Source organism: Macrosteles quadrilineatus, unplaced genomic scaffold (assembly GCF_028750875.1).
Source record: "Macrosteles quadrilineatus isolate MER2022 unplaced genomic scaffold, UCM_ALF_1.0 Scaffold_8__2_contigs__length_117827958, whole genome shotgun sequence".
Lineage (NCBI taxonomy): Eukaryota > Metazoa > Arthropoda > Insecta > Hemiptera > Cicadellidae > Macrosteles > Macrosteles quadrilineatus.
The window spans coordinates 25018251-25038378 of record NW_026542601.1 but is presented as its reverse complement, the minus strand read 5'-3'; the positions used below and the strand labels follow the sequence as shown (position 1 = coordinate 25038378).

The following is a 20128-nucleotide window of genomic DNA, read 5'->3' as shown; positions in this document are numbered from 1 at the left end:
TCTTTGACAATAACTGGAATTATTATAAGGAATTGTTGCCACATATGGATTATGTAACTGGACTCCCAAACACTTCTTATTATATTATAAATCTTGAAGTTTGTGTGTTTGTGTATTTTCTTGTTGTTCTCGCAAGCACAAACTACTGAACTGATTGAGTTGAAATGTGGTACAGTAGATAATATAGGTATTTCTCCTTTAAAGTAATTAGTAGTAAAGTAATTAAAGTATCCAGATTTGAACCCGGATGACAAAATCCTGTACATACATCTATTGTACAATTTTATTATAACGCAACAAAATCTTAAAACTGACGTATAATTTTAAAATTGTAAGTGTAGTAGGCCTAAATAAGGAGAATATTATATTAATAATTAATTAATTGTACCTTTGCTATCAAACAGCCGCAAATATCAATGTCACGTAGTTAGGTTATAATTTTATTTTATATTAATAATAAAATTTTTCAAATGACATAAAATGTCTAAGAAACATCTTGTTTTACGAGACCAAATACAGCTTCTATCATTCGTAATAGGTTTTGTTAAGCCAACTGATATGAAGCGGTTGTGGTGTAGTGGCTAAAGGGGCGGACTCTCACGCTGGAGTCCCGGGTTCGAGTCCCAGTCAGATGATTGAAAATTTTGTTTTGAATTTTTTGAATTTAAAATTTTTATTATAATTTTAATGCATAGTTTATATCATTTAATTTGCAAATATGTTTAATTGTTATTTTTTTATTTATTTATATATTTTTTATTTAAAAATTTCCATATATGGGGGATTTCATATATGATCATATCTGGTTATATTTGGTCCAAAACCAAATATAACCGGATAAAAAAAATTTTATATGGCCATATATAATCTTTTTCATAAGGGTTCCCCTCTCCTTATGTATACTTTTAACGCAAGTGTGGGTATTTACTTATATTTGTATATTCTTGTATCGTATGTCAATAGTTCAGGTTAAAATTATATTTTAGTTTACGTATAGCTACTGTAATGACGAAGAGTACCTTATGTTATTAAACAACTTTAAAACTCTCCGTTCTTGATATAGCATTGATTCGATGCATCTTAACAATTCTTGTGTGTGTCGATGCCATGTGACATATATTTCATTAATATTTTTAACTCACCCATCTATTGATATGACAAATATAACAATATTTACAATAGTTAACACATAAATGCAATACATTACTTTTAATAGCCGGGTAAAATCATGTTAAACACGTTATTAGTAAGAAAGCACCTTTTGTAAACTTAAACCGATGTAGTCTAAACTAGTGAGTTTGAAGCCTATGTAAGCCCTAATTGAATAATGGAAAGGACATTAAGTTCTAATGAATGCTCCGGTGTATTGGGAATTATGATTATTAATGAGGCCGTGTTGTGTTTATTAATGTTACAAAGTACTTAACAAGCATTTCGCACTCGGCTCGTAACCATTTGGCATATTATAATTACGCTGAAATATTGATCAAACAGTGTCGAGACTGTGTATTTATACTCAGATGAATTTATTAGGGAACATTAAGCTGTTTGATTTAAGCCTTACTAAACGTCGGATACAGGATCTATGCATTTATTAATAATTAGGTTGATAAAACAGGTTGTAAAAGACTGTTATTTATATGACCAGAAGTTGCAAAAAATCCAGCTTTGAAAATAGTTGGTTTGCGTATTTATGATGTTTTCAAATATTTAAAAGAGTTTAAATAAAACTGCGACCATGTTGTGCTACATAGAAAGAAGTTGAATAATAAATTTAAGTATTTAAATAATTAATTACATTATGATAAGGCAGTTTACTGTTTCGAGTTTAATGAAGGTAAGATGAAGGAAGATAAGAGATGTCTTAGATGGATCACTCTAAAAATATCATGTTGCAGAAAAAAATCAAATGATTTATCCAGATGTAAGTACAGATTTATGTAGTCTGCTGATTATCATACGAGTTTTGTAAACATTTGCAGTCAATAAACATTTTTGGGCTGCACACGTAGTCCAGTGAGATGGAATTTAGATTGTTAAGTATATTGGAACTCTAGCAAACCCGTCGTGGATTCGCTCACGAAAATTTAAATTAAAAAGTTAAGGGATCATCCTTAGTAGGGCCTACACTTCTTGATTTTTTTTATTCATTTATTTATTAAAAATCTGTTACGCAGTAAAACACTGTTTCAAGCCACAAAAACAATGTAAATATTTTCATTTAATGTAATAAAATATAACCAGCAGTGTAATAAAGCAGTGTAAAATATAATAGTGCAGATTCAAAAGCAATTCATGTGTTGAAATGTAAACATATATTTTCTCCATAAGGATATAACACGCGAACTTTAAAAGCCACTGGGGCAGAGCCCTGATGTATTTTCGTTAAAACGCTTCTTATTGCAGACTTCTAGGTTGATTAGTGTTACCTGTGTTACTATTTTTATTATTCTTATAAACGATGGTAAACTTAAAAAATCGCCCTATTTTTGTACGTGCGATGAACGTTCATTTATTTATAAATTTATATTTATTAAAAATATTGTATTATAAATTAACAATTTAGCAATAGTTTAACTAACAATTCATAAGCTAGGAGGGAACATTAAATTAATCACCGAAACTGGTTTTGAATGTAAAGATATTGTAATAGTATGTTAACGTGTTTGTACACGTATAATACTTAATAACAATAAAAAGATTTCAAAATGGAAGTAGGCCTAACAACAATAGAGGGTGGCAGTGATTTTTCAAACGCGCGTGGGGTCAAATCAACAAATAGTAACAGGTTGTACTATTTAAACACGAAAAATTGTTGCATGATGATTTGTTGGCCGAATAAAATTAACCTTGAAGTTTTAGTTGTACCATACACGATAGGGATTATAAAATTTAGTTTGAAAAATTTAATTAATTCAGCTCATTGAGTATGTTGTTATTCTTTAATAAATCTAGTTAGCAAAAGTAAAATTCAAACATATATTTTCAAACAAACAAAATGTTTACTCACATATATTTCTTAAAAATTAAAAAGAAAACAAAACAAACCTGATCTATAATCCATTGAGGGCACATCCAACAATATTTCAACACAGGAGACAGTCACAAAAAACACTAAAAATACCAAAACATCCACAGACGAAGGTAACCTAGCGACCGCCATGACGTACGTGTTTTTACCGGCAGACAGACGCACGGACGTAGATACGCTCACACAGAGGAACCGGACGGTACTGTCGCTCGCTTGCTGCGCTCGCTCGACACTCACCGGCACCGCTACCCCCACCATCACGACCTTGACATGACTAATACAGGGGCTCATTAGGAACGTGGTCGATATGGTACTTGCGTGCCGGTTATTCAATAAACCCTAATTTATGGTCCTCCGAACCGACGCAATTAGAAATTTCATATTAATTAATAAATCAAGTTTCACATTGATCAAACCCGCACGATATCGTGTTACAGGGGTGATGTTATCAAGTTGGTTTATCAATCGGTGATTGTCGACCCGCCCTACGGTTAAGTGAGTTTTGTTTATTAAATTTGTGTTATTAAATAACTGGCTGATTTACTTTCAATTTGTCGAACACAAAAAAATGACAAAACACAATAGTTGTATACGAACCACAAAACGTAATGCGTTGAAAAAAGTAAGAAAAATAAGGGGAACCAAGTAGTCAATTCTATACTTAGCCAAAGTGTAGTAGCATTTTGTTATCGATTGTACTTTAGGAAAATGCAATACTTAAATAGCTTGTGTCCTGCAGAATATGTATATTTAGTTTGTTTTAATAAGCGGTCGCGTAGATAGCAGGTTAAACAAACTATATCTAGTATGCATCGAGTTAACTACAATCTGAAAAAAAGAATTGGAAAGTCAAGTTTTTTTGTAGTATATATTTACTTCTCGTGTCAAGGCATACACTTTATCGGATCAAAATTTAACACCTAGTAACTTATCGAATCAACAATAACGCAACAATTAATCACAATCCATATGAATAAGTGATTACTACACTCGACACATTCCATTGTTTTGTCGACTTTTTAATTCGTCGTGCATAATACTGCAGCTGTATCGCATGATATAAATGACAAATTATACCATGTTATATGTATGATTGTAACAAATTGTATCTATTCACAATAGAAGCCCTTGCTACCAACTATTTCATTTCAGTCATAGGATTAAATGTTTACTTTAACGCTGTGATACGTTGTGATATAAATAGGCATTGCAATGAATAATTGACATATTTAGTACACGCAGTTTCTATTTTTGTTTAAAAACTCTGTTCGCCCGTAGCTTCAGGATATTATTAAAAAATGTTTTCCCGTTTTTTAATGCTTTTCTATATTGCATAAAGCTAAGCAGAGTCTCTAATAAAACAAACTTCCAGCCTTTGAAATAAATGGTAACGTAGTATGTCCCATCAGTAGGGCGTAAAGTTACTCTTTCGGCCTTAGCTAAAGCTATTTATTTGTATAGAAGTAACGCATTAAAGGAGACATTTTGCTCATGTGATGATTTTTCATCATATTACATTATTTAAAAAAACGAAGTTGGTAAACGAAAATAGTTTTCATTTAATAACCTGTCAAAATCACCTTCGACAAGTTTTCAATTTCGCTAATGAATAGTGGTTGAATCATTCCGTTTATAATGAGAGTGTGAACATTATACCATCAACATATCGAATTATTAACAACAATGCAACAATAAGTGACCAACGATCATTCAGTCACCACCAACATATAACGTCCCCAGAAAACATAGGATTGTTATAGAAACATTTCCTGACGCCAAGGCCCCTTCAGTTTATAAATATTTATGTTACACGGTGGCTCACAGCCTCAACGATCAGTGGAGAATAGACGATAAGTTATTCTGAATTGTTTGTGAGCCAATGGCCCGGAGAGTATCATCTAGCTAGTGTGCCGAGGGGAAGTGACTGTAGGCCATATCCACCCCTCGGTTGCCACCCTGGCCTTCATTGTCCCTAGGCACCCGACCGTCGGTCTCCCTGCGGTAAACTCCCTTATAGCCCATTAGTGTTTATGTAACCATAAATAAAAATAAACTATTTATGCAGTTTTTTACCAGTACTCGATCTCCGTGAGATGCATCGCCAAGTGAAGTGGATCTGAGAAATAGATGAGGCTAGAAGGGTAGTTCTAGTGGAAAATGTGATATTTTGGCGAAGCTAAATAATTTATGGTTTACTTGGTGCTTCCACTTTTATACAATTGAGATACATTGTCGAGCTAAGTAGATGAAGTGCTAGGAAAGTAAATCTATTGGAATAATTTTGGAAACTGGGAGCAGCTAAAGTTGAGTAGTATGGGTACAAAAATTGTTTTATAGTTCTCATATTTTATTCTCTATTGTCCTTAGTAAATTTAGGACGAGCGAATACAATGGTAGTTTGGACAATGAATTGATTCTTGCAAAATAATTATAGCTGGTAGATAAAAGATTAGACTTGTTTAATATAAATTAATTAAAGGCTGCATTTCATTGTATAAACCCATTAACCCGAAATCTGAGCGCACCAAAATAGCTGTCACAAGTTTTTACACTACATTATTGCATATTATTTTGGGACGATCTACTATATTTTACCTAAGAATATTAATTAATACAATTTACAAAATTTCTTGCAATTTTAATTTCATTAAATTATTTCAACTGTGGTCCATTGTACTCAAAGCCCATTCGTCATCGCCACAAAAGCTTCCATTACATACTTCGATTATCGGTTCCATTGCGAACCATTAACGGAAAACGGCAGTTACAAAATAGAAGTCAACTGTACCTATTGTTTGTTATTTTTTCCTTTCAACATACTTTTACGTCGTTTGAAAAGCTCTCAACAAATGCAGTACATTGTTTTACAAGTGTTGCAGCTGTTGTAAAGGGTTTTACCTGAAAAAGAGTAAGGATTAACTCTAAACATACTTTCCTTTAGTTTCGATATATTTCATTTAAATAATATGTATCATGTTTTATGTTTATAAAATTTAATGGTAATTCAAGGTAAATTTAATAGAAATATTTTATGTTTTCAAGAAATATTAACATTATGTATTGTATTAATTTATTTCTGAATCTAATGTTTTTCTTATCACAAAAACCCTCTGTTGTTTACCCAAATAACTTTGCAAATTGTAAATTTAACGTAAGCAAATATATTTTGTCCAATTATAACTTTTAACTTATAAAATTATAACGTAAATTTAAAATTGTACTTACTGTACGAATATTTAAAGTTTAAAAAAATTCTACATGGTCATATAATATTTTTTTATTAAAGTAATTATTCCCAACTAAATAGTATAAACACGTATATTATTTGTTGTGATAATTTGTCATGGCTATTTCGTAATAGGAGACAGTTTAATTTACTCTGGCACTGTTAAATTGTTTCAACTAAAACATACAACTTATTCAAACCCGGATTGGACTAGTTAATCCAGAAACATATCTTTGACCGGATGAGGATAATCAGGGTGGGATTACAGCGGATTTTCCGAGAGAAAATTGGACGAGAGAATTTTCCATTTCACCTACCTCTAAACAAACTGCTAAGGCGACGAAGAAAATTAATTTACACACCTCGACTATAACCAATTGGTTTCAAACATATTTTATAAATAAAAGAGATATAACTCGTGTGTAAAATTTTGTTTCGTGTAAACATTTCATTTCGTTACTAAGAGAGATTATGTTTTTGGTTTGCTAGATTAGCTATTTTTTGGAGAATTAACACACCACACACTATTCTTATTGCATTTTAGAAAAAAATATACATGCTTGATGCCTCCCTTGGATAAAATTTAACCAAACCGCACTATGTCCTTAACATTATTCAATAAGTTCCAATGGTCCAATCTAATAATGTTAGCTTTTGAATTTCTTTCAATGAGAGTCCAGTGAATAGGTGTGGATTCTTAAGCACATTATGATAAAAAGGTACCAATCCCTGACTCATGGTTCTTAGTCAAGCAATATTTGTCTGGCTACTCGGTAGTCCAGGTTATGGAGCTCTTATAAAAATCGCAAGGTTACAAGTTTCTATCTCTAGCGTAGCCGATTCTTAGACACAGATGCTTTCTGTCATTGAGTTATTACTCATTGAGTTATTGGTGGACGTCAGAAAGTAAACATGACCAGATTTAATAACTTTCCGTTATTAAAAAGAAGAAATATATAACAGCATCGTCGTAAAAATAGGTAGGCTATGCTTGTAAAACAAAGCTTTCCTAAAATATTATAGAGGGTAAGCTTTTAGACGCCAATTTTTGAACAGGGAAGGAGCTATAACCATAGTACCATTGCAGTATGGCAATTGTTAATGAATATACTTTTATACGATTTGGAAAATGTTTTTCTTTCATACTATACTATTAACATTGATTAAAAACACTTTTCCCTTATTTGTGACAGCAAATGTTGATACTTGCTCAATGTAATGCTATTTTAATATGGAAATAAATTACTTAGAATCAGAAAAATTGAAACTACACTAGTTCGCAGATTTGCTGTGGAGTTTTTTTTTTCATGCTGTTATAAAGTGAAAAATACAACATAAAATTATTGAAAGCATTACTAAAATCATAACCTACTCTTAGAATATAATATGTTACATTACTCTCAAAAATAGTAAAAGTAGTATACAAATAGTATATATTTGGTACAATTATTGACAAAGAGCAATGAAACACCCAGGAACAAAGATCACGTGTACTCGTTAAAGTCAACATTACTTCGAAAAACGTCAGGATCGGCAAAAAAGTAATAAATCAAAACGGATTTACGGTTACGCGGTAGATATGTCAATTATCCTATGCTATCAGTCTCTTTCAATATCGTCATGCGATTTAATTGGATTTCGGCTGTCGTCCATTATAGTGAAAACGCATTTGTCACTGATACATAAAGCGGCCATTACAATCTCCGTTACACACAAACGGAGTGATTCCGCCCTTTGTTGGCAAAGTTTTTCAGTTTTTGAATGAGTGTTGGTTTGATATTGGCAATATGCATAAAATAATAGTCCTTGCGTCCTATGACTTTTGTTGAACCATTGATTATCATTGAATATAAGTTTAAGTAGCGTAAGGAAAAGATGGATTTATGTTATTATGTATTTTGCCATGTAAATCATTTGCCACAGTAATTTGATGAAAAAAATAAATGTAAATGAAATGAGCTGATATGGTTATACATTTTTACTATACAAAACCAAAATTCTTGGTAAATATTTCTTTTCGCTCACTCATGTCTATTATATTCTGGAAAGGACCTGTAATTACATCTGTGGATGTGCAGACAAATAAAATACAACTGAGTAATCTTTTTCCTGGTATGTAGCGTTTGTCTCAATTGTAGGTGTGATTTCGGACAGAAGTTAGGCTTAAAAATGTACAGTTAAAAGCCAGTATAACATGTATACCCCACGTCATTAAGGTGATAGAAGGAGAAATGAACAAGAATCAGATGTTGAAGTCTACGAAGGAAAGAAAGAAGAGTGTGGAAGAACACAGGCTGCTATAGTGCAACTCTACCAACATAGGAATTGATATAACCGTAAATATCATAACATTCTGGAAAGCTCTTTGTATATGCTAGCTAAATGAACCGTTTACACTTTCTACCCCGTGTGTTTTACGTATGTACTTAGGTTTTTCCAAAGTATAGTGTGTACGCTTAACCCTTATATATTAAAGCGTATATTTATATAGTTTAATGTTTACCACCTACGTGTAGTGCACGTGTAGTAAACGCACCGAAAGCGATACTTAAGGCCAATTTGAAAACCAAAATTCACCAAAATTTTCTTATATATTATGTTAATTAACTTTTTATGCGTATATCCTACACTTAACTACGATAAAACTAGACAACACCTGATATCTATTTCATGATTTTGAACTGAAAATCCCACGAAATGCCAAAAAGCCGGTAGGGTAACAGAAAGTGGTTTGTGGAAACATATTTTCAAAGGATTAGAATAATCAAACAAGAAATTAGGAACCGGAGCTTCGCGTGAAAATTGGACGACGAGCCGTTTCCATTTGCAGTGGTAATAAACAAGGCGAGTTGCGAAATTGGACGAGCGCGCAACAGACGATATCTCCGTAATGGATACAATGTCGTTGGCAAGTGCTATATTTAAATTAGCTAGGCAATCGACTACGACTATTTAGAAAAGCCTGTAGTCAACCATTTTACGCTTTTGGTCAGCATGTCATCAACTTTCATAGTTGAAAACATTTATTTTACTCGCTAATATTTTAAAAAGTGAAGTTTTACATACATAATATTTGTTACATCTCAAGTTAATATTCATCATATCTGTTTATTTCCAACCTTATTAGGTCTTTGTATTGATTATCACATCATTATTTTACTATCACTACTAGGTCGAGTCAGAGCTGGAACGGGATGGGATGACTCGAGTGGAAATATTAGAATATAAAAAGACAAAATGCTGAAATAGAGGTAACTGTGTTATATGAAAAATCAGAAAAGAAAAAGTAAACAACATTTGATGATTACCATTTTGGTTGCTATGGTAACAACTGCTTCATATGTTCATAACATTCGGAAGATCAGATACCATCAATCCAGCACTCAACATTTTCGTTTCAATACAATTGTCATACGCTAACACAGATTTCAAGAGCTCTGTTTTGATTTTTCCACGCCAGTAGTATTTTTTTTTAATGTGATTTATCAATACTCTGGTCTTGCTACTAACTAACATCAACATGTTATTCGACATAATCATGTTTATCCACAAGTTACAAGTTGAGCGTTATTTTTGGCTCAACGAAAAAAGGCATCTTGGTCCAAAATCAATCGCACCTGATGTCAAAACCTGGAACATCCATAATAATTCATTTACCATACCCAATCGTCTTCCCAGGTTATATACGAATACGAGGTTCATGGCGTATGCCAATTATATAAATTGTTGTAACGCTTTTCACATCTAAAAACAACACACTTTAAGAGTCTGTTACGTCCAAACACTTTGCATTCAGTAAATGTAAGGCGTGTCCTTCAATTACAGGCGTGTTCCACAAATTTGTAAGATTTATTTGTAATTAACACCAAAACAAAATGCAAATGGCGGCCTGGCGAGGTGGAACGCCGAGATATGCAAATACTACTGGACAAAGGACTTCTAACTCACGCTACATCTCGATATCGATCACTGTATAAATAGAGAGCTTAAAATACGGGGCTAATTGGGTCGGCTAATTGGATCGGTATTAACTTACATAAAACCACAAATTTGGTTTGAGTTGACGATGTGACAGCAGTTGATTTGCTGGAGTTTTATAAAATGCTGTTGATAATTTTGTATATTTTACGTTGAATTTTGGGTACTATTATACGGGTATTATACCGACCATACCTAATAATTGAAAACCTAACCTAAACGCCTAAACTAATGGTGGACTATGTTTTTGGTTAGGTAAGTTGGGATGATTTTGTTATTTTAACTAATTGAAATCTTATTTGGAAGTCGATTTATCGGTGTGGCTGGTATAATACCAAAGTAAAAATTTTTGTTCTGATTTTAATGGTTTTACACCTTAAAATCTAATTCTACTTTATAACATGTGTTTAGGGTATATTGTCAATAGTTTTCATCATTTAAGAAAATGATTTAGGCAGTGGTGCTCAAAATCAATGTAATTATCCATTTCTTAAATTACTTGCATTCATGCTATTCCATAAAGAAACTACACTTATTATTCTTAAATTAGTAATTTTAATATTGTACTTTTCCTAAACACTGATGTATCTATTCTTTATTCCGAAACAGGCTAAGAATCTGAAGTACCAGTAGACTACATTTTCCAAGTTTTAAGAGCATTTAGGTCAACTTCCTGTAAAATGTATTGCTAAAGAAATCTTAACTCTTGTTTATTATGCTTGTGGAAATTAAATACACTTTACCTGTTATATATTTTCAAGCTATAGAAGGGAATTTAAAAAAAGATTCATATTTATTGGTTTTTGCTTTAAAAATATACTAATAGATAATATTTTGTTCATGCGAACTAACATTTAAGATTTTATAATACTAAATTAAATAACATGACTACGTACTGGTATATTTTGTACAAATGTAGCTTGTAACATTACATTATACAACAAGGATCGAACGATGAACATAGTGACTTTTGATTCATGCATGCATTTCTAGCTAGCAATCAGTGGGAACATTGATACACTTTGGAACAGTTTTGGAGCTATCATCCCCATGCATGCATAATGTGATCTGAGTCGTGAATTAAACAATCCAGGGTGTTAGGTGATGAGCCGCTTTTCATACAAATGGTTTATTTGCAGCCGAGGCGACAGGGATAATCTTACTTTGGGTTACATTTCACCAGTCCAATTTTACCTAACAACGCTACTTTGCATTTGGAAGTTAATTAAGTTATTGCATCATTGGGGCAAATTGTTTTTAATAGTAATTAACATTTGAACTCATTAAAATTTTAACACTTACCACGGAAATTGTATAATTATAGGAACTGTACGCAAATGTTAGTTTTGCGTAACGATATTAGTTTATACCTGTAATTTGACCAATTATCAGGCACCTTTTTGATCATGTAACACGTCACAGTCACACAGCAGGTATGAATAGTGAAACTAGCCTATTAATAATCTAGCCTAGTGGTATTTAAATAGCTAATGGTCATGACTATTTGTAACTGTCTTGAACAAAACTATATAAAAAACTCTTAATTAAATCATGCTAACTGTATCAGGTAGAAAATATGTAGCCATAATTAACATTAATCCTACATACAGTGCAATAAACTGATTGTAAGTTAAATATGAGAGATTTTCGTGAGATTTTGTTTCGTTTTAATATGTAAGAATCATTATTTTAATATAAAAAAACATAGAACTCAAATAAAAAACAAAAATAAAAGATTTTGAATGATCTCACAAAATTAAAATCCTAGATACGAACCGTCAAACATTAATATCTATTCCGTGGACAATTAATTGTAAAATTTGATTGTTGTCTTTATCGTGATAGTTTGGACAAAATTTGACTTAAAAGATATAAATACTCAATGACAATACGACATTACAACAAAATATTACTATATTGAATCTTTTTGAACATCTTTGATTATTAGTCACATATACCTAAAGATAAACAACGTTTATAAGAATTGGGTTTCCGTGATGGACGAAGTACAGAAGAATGTTTGAGTTCATCCTGAGTCAATGTAGGAAACCATTTCTAAGATGGGGGAGCAAACAAGCTACGACTTTTGTCTTGTTTGGACTCTCCGACTTGGGAAATCTCTCGAGTAGCTGGTTCTACTGTATGTTAGATTTATTATAATAAACTAGAATAAATGTTTCTATACAATACAATGAGTAGGTTTTAATTCTGTCAAAGGTAATAAAGTCCAATATAAGTTTGATTTGTTTTCTTATCACTAGGCAGCCCCCCAAAATTCAAAATATTCAAATATTTCAAAAATTCAATTTTATGTTTTCATGGTCTACGAATACAAGAATGTTCTTATTTAATTATGGGTTTCAATTAAATGTCTCATCCATACTAATAAAAGTCAAAAACCCTATCACTGATAAATATATCCCCAAAAACTACAAACTATAAAAACTCAGGAATTGACATGGAGTTCCAATCTACCAAGAACCGTTTTCATGACATTTTATTAGGGCTCTGCCCCGGTGGCTTTTAAAGTTCCCATGGTATCCTCATGGAGAAAAGATTTGTTTGCATTAGAAAAAATAAATACTTTAGAATCTGCACTATTAATAGATAAAAGCTGGTTATATTTTGTAAGGTAAAATAATCAAATTTACATTAATTTTTGGCTTGAAAAAGCGAAAGATGGAAATAAAGAAAGCAATCAGATTAAACATTTAACTTTTTTAATTGAAATTTTCTTCATCGAAGACATGGCGGGTTTGCTAGTAGTCTACATTAGTCTACAGTTAGCGGATTTACAACCTAACAATGGTTGCCAATCGGTTTCTCAGAAACAATTTTGAATATACATCCAGAAGGAAATAAATTACGTATCCAAATATCAATACAAAATAGAACAAATGGAATATTACCTCTCGTCCGAACGTATAACATTTATTGCTAATGGTTGGTAGTATATGATATCCTAGAAAATAATTTGACTCTTTAGCGGAATATATATTTTTTAATAGAACCTTGAATAAAAAAAAAACACTCTGTACTTCTATAATACTAATTTACCAAATTATTTAATTTGTTTCTTCATATAGCCTAGAGTAAGCTAATGGTCAACTTCTAACCATATTCCTACCATGGTTAAAAATTAAAACTGTAATTAGTATAGTGTAGCACATTATCGGCTGTTGACAAAAAAACAAATCTTCATTTGCCTACTTGAACAGTAATTAGAAGCAGACAGACCCTGTTTATTCGGGTGGCATTGGAGGAAGGTAATTCCTTCCTCAATTTCCGCATGCTCTAGGCTTAAGGCCCTCTCTAATTTGGTCCTCGGTAATTTGGTCCCTAACAATAAGGAGTGACCCCCTCCTCTCCTGGTCTACTACCTTCACCCTTCTGCAGATGGGGGGATGAATACATTCCATGTTGAGTAAAACCATGAATAGCTTTACATCTGGATACATAATGCACATGTATTGTACCTAAACTGTTAGCATAAGTATTCTTCACTAAAAGGTAGAATATGACATTTAAAACTTAAAATCTCTCATAATGTTGTAAAATAGGTGTGCAGCCTCCGGATAGATACTAGCAAAAATTAACCCTTGGTTAGCCTTATTGTTGAACTGAAGAAGATTCAACCATGAACCGAAACTAATTGTGACCTAATAAACCAAGGATTACTTTATACAGCTATTTAAAAAAAAATGTATAGAATAGACTAATATAATGAGCAAGGTATATAGCAAGGCAATAGGCAAGGCAAGTTCAACCAATTCCTGTATGTGAAATAAGGAATGGCAATACACAAGGTAGCAATTAGCACTATAACCAAACATGTTTGAATATTGTTTTTATACTTCAGAAATAAGTTGAGACCAATTATTGTATTTTTTGTTCATAACCTAACTATTGGATGGTAAGGACTACCAAGAGGAAAGCGGCCCTTAGGCCGACCACGACTTCGCTGGAAGGACCAAGTGGAAAAGGACTTGAGAAGATTGGGGGCAGAGGCTCAATGGATGAAAGACAGAGAGAGTTGGCGAGGCATTGTTGGCGAGGCCAAAGACCTTCTGAGGTTTGAGTGGCAACCTTCTGAGGTAAAATAAGGTAAGGTAGCCTAACTATTGCAAGGTATCTAGTAGTTTGGTTATATTGCCAATGGATTTAGTTTGAAAAATCCGATAATGTGTATACAGTAACAAATTTTAAATAAGCTGAATAGGATTTCATTTACTTTTGGTTAATGATAAACACTACCTTTTTCTGAAATTTATGGCTTATACATTATACATTAAAATATAAAAATATTGCATAGGACTACTCTTTTTCTTTGAAGATTTATAAATTATCCAAGTAAAATCCTTCTTTCACGTCGTGTCATTTTAATCAAATTTAACAAAATACAAAGATGATTTATAGGCATATATTTACGTAAACCTTCCACAATTTATAATTGGCACCACAGGACGTGTTTATTTGGGCACCGAAGTGATGTAGGGGGAGGGGGGGGGGGGTAATCCCTCCTTCAATTTCCGCCACTCTCTCCAACTCCCTGTAATTTGGTTCTGACATTTCAAGCTGGGATATTAAACTATGACGCTATCCAACCCTTTCTTCCATCGCGGGGTACAACTCAATTAAATGTCAACACTTTCAGTACTTGTGTACTTACGTTCTGTTAATTTGGGAGTTTAAATCCTTAGCAAACAGTTGGAGGAAATGCAATCGTAAGTTGTAAAACGTATTTACTATTTACCTAAAACCAATAATACAAAGATTCAAATACTATAGCAACAAAGTTAGTCATGCGGTATCACCCTTTAATACTATAAAACCCCCTTACAATACATAAAACACACACATACACACTACTAACCAACACTGCAATTAGCTTGTAAACTAGATGGATTGTAGAAACTTTTTAACGTGTGTGAACAAAGTTTCATGAAATTTATGCCAAATATAACGAACCGTTATAGTGAGCGCTTCCTGCTACGAAGGTAATACCATAATCAACCGGAGGAAACTTACTAGAGTTTGTCCTTAAACCACCCAGTGCCAAATGAGCTCAATAAAAGCACATAGTAACTGATAGTTACGAACTAAGTTAATTCTAACATTAAAGGTATATGTAATATAGTATACATAATACAGTATAATAATAATTTAATCATATTTTACAGTTTAGCCCCAAATACCGAAAAACTGTATTTTCTAAATCCTAGGTCCAATGAAAGGATCGTACCGGTTTGTGAACTCAGTTATCGGTGTTTGGGAATCCTAAAACGAATACGTAGTGTGGTCGCATACATTAGTTATTTTATAATGATCATCAGATACAAGATTAAGTCGTTATTCACATCAGTAACGATACATTTAGACAGGAATGCAATCCTGCAAATTTTAAACTTAATATTGGAGAGTATAAAAGAGTGAGATGTATTGTGCAGTTTTATTACTGGCTAAGACTGGCTGATATTAAATCAAAATGATCAAGAGTAGCTGGTCCCAGTTTTCAACCATCAATAATACATTTACCTTTTGCAATATTAAACTGGTGGCCGTGCGATGTTAAGTGAGGTATTTAACGACTTAGCTAACCAGTTAAACTTCTATACAGCAGCAAAGGCATTTCAAAAATATAACGTTATTTTAGTTAAATCATCACGATGGCTTACTAAAATGCGTAAACATTATTCCTCACACTCTCATTTGTTCAGTTATAGAATATAGTATACAATCGCCTAAACATAAACAATAACATTTATTTAACATAGCCTAGTTCAAAAATATGTAAATGGTCAAATATAATATCTGATCCGATGTCAGAGGCGACGAACGCATTGAAATATGAGTACAAACAAGCGATTCGTTGGACGGTGAAGTGTTTGTTGAGGCGGTTGTTGAGAAGCTGTTCGGAGATTTCCCCAGTCGTCTAGGGCAAACACGGCAAACACAGCCTTGTCTTGCGTGTTTGTTGTTTGTCGGACTTCTGTGGAGGTATCTTTGCACATTGTTCCATCTGTTATTAAATCATACTCGGATTTTTCTGCGATTTTTCCTCAATTCTCAGTTTGTACATGGAGACTATTGCATTGTCAACTTTTTGTTTATGATCAATAGTAGCATTTCGCTTCAATTTTTTTCTAACAGCTTTTTTTTAATATATTAAGTAGTTTATAGTGTTAATATGAATTATTTTATATTTCATACAAAAAATGGTACTGTATTACATTATTTCTAAAATTCCTTCAGAATTTTCTTTAAGCGTCTGAATAGAACATACTTCACAAAAGTAAAGGGAATGCAAATTACGCCAAATTATACAAATTGTTTGAAATAATAAAAAGAATGCCCTAGATGTACATACAAAACATGTTTAACGGTTTTATCGTAACTAATAATATTACCAAAAAACCTACCACAACCAAATATAAGAATATCACGATAGCACAATGTTGTGATGACTATATTATGAATAATCAAACACAGGATCCAGTGGAAAGATCCCGACAATTGATAACACACATTACTAAATAACGCTTACAACATCAGAGTTTTAATGGCAGAAGTGCAACCCAGCAAGTAATTGTCAATATTCAATATTAACCTTTTTATAAGTCAGAACTTTAAATTACGGTTTAAATGTTAAATTGTTCATGAAATGTTTTTAAAATTATCTATTTGTTTTAAATCACCATCCGAAATGCTAAGTTTCATTTCCGTTCAAATTCATTATTACAATGAATGAAAGATTGACGACATTTCAGACAAAAAGTTTAACTAGTTGCAACGCTGGTGTACAGAAATCAAATATTTCCATCAAGCCTTGCTCTATTGACAGCTGATCGTTGTTGAGGTTATTACCTCTAAAGTTCCACACAAAGATGTATTATTTATCGGGGACGGAGGGAGGAAGGGTGAACTATTGACATCACACGATGCCTAGAGCGCTTGCTAACTCGTACCGAAGCCCGGATATTAGTTAATTAATAAACTAGCGGTTTCTAGCCCCAGGCTGGCCAACCACAGACAGTCAAACATCATATTGTATTATGTGTTTTGTCTACATGTATTTATGTTTAGTTTATGAATCTTCATATTGTTTTACATGTTAAACTTCCCACGATGAAATAGTGATTTCTATGTAAAATGCACATTCCCCTTGTCATACACGGTAACTATGTAGAAGATAGCCATGTTTTAGGTTAGCAAATAAGTTTTGATGTATCGATTGAAATCCATCAAATCTATTGTATCAATTTAAATTGATTAGGTTGTGGACGTGGTGTTTAAATTAATTAAATAAACTAGACAAAAATAGCTCATAAACGAATTAAATACAAACATTACTTAAAACACTTTTTTATTGAATATTCATATAATACATTTTGATTTTAAATTTATCATCGGCAAACTGATTAGCAAACTTTAACATAAAAAATTAACAGATTATTATTCTAGCTGCCATATTTAGCATTGCGATGCTATATAGCAGGTGTTCGTTGCTAATGCTACATTTTTTGACCTTGTAAAATATAAGTCATCCCTTAATTTAATCCCACGAAAGTCTTATTACGTAAATTATTTTTGATAGTACCTCGTTTAGCTATAATATGCATTTAATCAGTTTACTCAACAAAAAACCAATTATGCACAACAAAATAACAAAATACTAAATACATTGAGAAACAAAGAAGAAAGAGAAACTGTCTACACATTGCCATCTTTCTGCCAAGTCCATGCCAATATTTTGAAATTTGAACGTCCTAAAAGCTCTTGGGCACATTTTAGAAACTCATTGTATAACCACTTATAGCCATAAATTAGCCGTTTGATCTAAAGTTCTTAGTTTATACAGCCTCTAAAGGCCCTTCCGCAAACAATTAGCCCTGTAGAAGGCCTAGCCGCCGTCAGGGGTAGTAACCCTTTGTTGTGGCGGGCGCGTCGTCTGGACCCGACCAAGGGACAACCTGGCGACAACCTTCCAGGCGACCTAGACCCCGCTAGACCTTCAATCCAAACAAAGACAAATTTGTTTATGGACCACTTAAAATGACTGCAGGGCTTGAATAGGTTGCCTGAATGTTAAGTGTGGGGTTCCTCGTAAAGTTGTTGTGAACCGACGACCCTACACTGCACCACCATTTTTGTTGGTGACACTATTATATTTTTCTCTATAAAATAGATTTTAAATAATTGTCTTTTACTTAGAAAAAAATATATATACTCAATCTACATTTTTAGTAAAATTCCACAAAAAAATCATAAAACGTTTATGACTGGCTGAATCATCAAATATTAAATGAAAGCTTTTGGCTTTGCTCATGGTATGCAGATTTGGATATTGGCTGTGGATGATGATTCCATTTGTGGGCTTTTATTTCGGTTCCGCAGCTAACTTATAAATTTAAAAATTTAATTTGAATTTTGTATATTTGTAGCGTAGTTGGCATGATTGTTTTTAAGACAATGGGCGTTACTTTGATTGTATTTAATCTGACATAGATATGTTAATAACGACACAAATATTCGATTAATAGATGACGTCTTGGTCTAGAATATTTATAAACTATTACCCTATCTCAATATGTTAGTTCCGTATGTTTATGGAATGCCAGTTCAAGTAATTATATATTATTTTGTTATTTCATGAAATATATTATAAAAATTATTAGTTATAATATGTTTTCATCATGACTGGAAAACAAACAAACTAACTATCGTATCATTTTAAAAAGTATAGCGTTTCAACAAATCGACAAAGTAGGCCTATTGTAGATGTAGTGTAATCTCCCATAATAGTTACTTAATAGTATCGATTACCGTAAACAAGATCACCATACGTAATCTTACTTAAACATTGATGTATGTAGAAAAACACTTTAAACACGCACACATTGTTACTATTTGTTGTTTACAGAATATTAGGCCTATATCACTGACTTCAATTTACACAACTCTAATAAACATCCGTTTAGATTTTTAATTCAATACAACTTGACCATTGGAGTGTTACAGAAATAACATACATTATTCCAGCTAACGAGAATTTACATTTTACACTACATGTCATATAATTATAAAAATAAAGTGACTCCAACCAACGATGTTAACGAAAGATGGAAACATTTGAAATACACAATGAACTCACCTGTGCTCATATTAATTAGGCCGGGCTCAAGTTGTGTAACATAATTGAATTCGAGTTGCGAACGTGAGTTCCACTAATGATTGGTACAGGCTGGAAGCTGCGTCAGATGATAACCTATACCAGATGCAGGGTGTTGTATTAATAGGGTTAATTAAGATCTACTTCAGTAGCAAACCTGCTACCAACGTCATTGTTAGACTTCATCTCATTTGCTGCCTTTTATTTTTGGTTACCTGGTGGGTTAATGTTTGGTTTTTTCCTGATCAACAAATTATAAATAATAGATTAATTAATTAAGACATTAGGATTCAAATGTTGCAAGTTCTGGGATTCTTAAAGATGTGTAATACAGCATTAACACTTATTACAGAGTGACTTAGGGAAAATATATTTTATTACGTAATGTGTTATTTTATGTACCATATTTTTTGTTATATCTTACTCAGAATAACAAATAGTGATTTCAGTATTATAACTCCGTAAAGTCAATATATATATTGAATGTTACGATTGAACATGTATTATTATTTTTTTAAATTTCAAACGTGATATTTTAATATCGTTGTAGCTCTAAATATATTTTAGACTGATTTATGGTTTTCTAATAGATTTAGGTTAGGTTACCTACTTCTCAGTTATTCATAATACTTTATATTTGGCTCATTATTTTTTTTCCTGATGACCAGTGTTAGATTTGTATACCACTTATTACTTAAATCCTTGTGAATACAGACAGATATTG

General features: G+C 32.3%; 1 protein-coding gene across 3 annotated transcripts in view; it reads right to left on the bottom strand.

Annotated features, from left to right (window-relative positions):
• LOC128999785 (opioid-binding protein/cell adhesion molecule homolog) overlaps window positions 1–20128 on the bottom strand; it is a 474641-nt gene that overhangs the window by 213167 nt on the left and 241346 nt on the right. For 2 of the 3 annotated variants that reach the window (XM_054426458.1, XM_054426460.1), the window contains exon 1: window positions 3049–3304. The exons of the other annotated variant lie outside the window; for it this stretch is intronic. In XM_054426458.1, the coding sequence (XP_054282433.1) occupies window positions 3049–3289 (241 nt within the window). In that variant the 5' untranslated portion in view covers window positions 3290–3304. Of the gene's footprint in view, window positions 1–3048; window positions 3305–20128 lie in introns of those variants that run through there. 3 annotated transcript variants of the gene reach the window in all.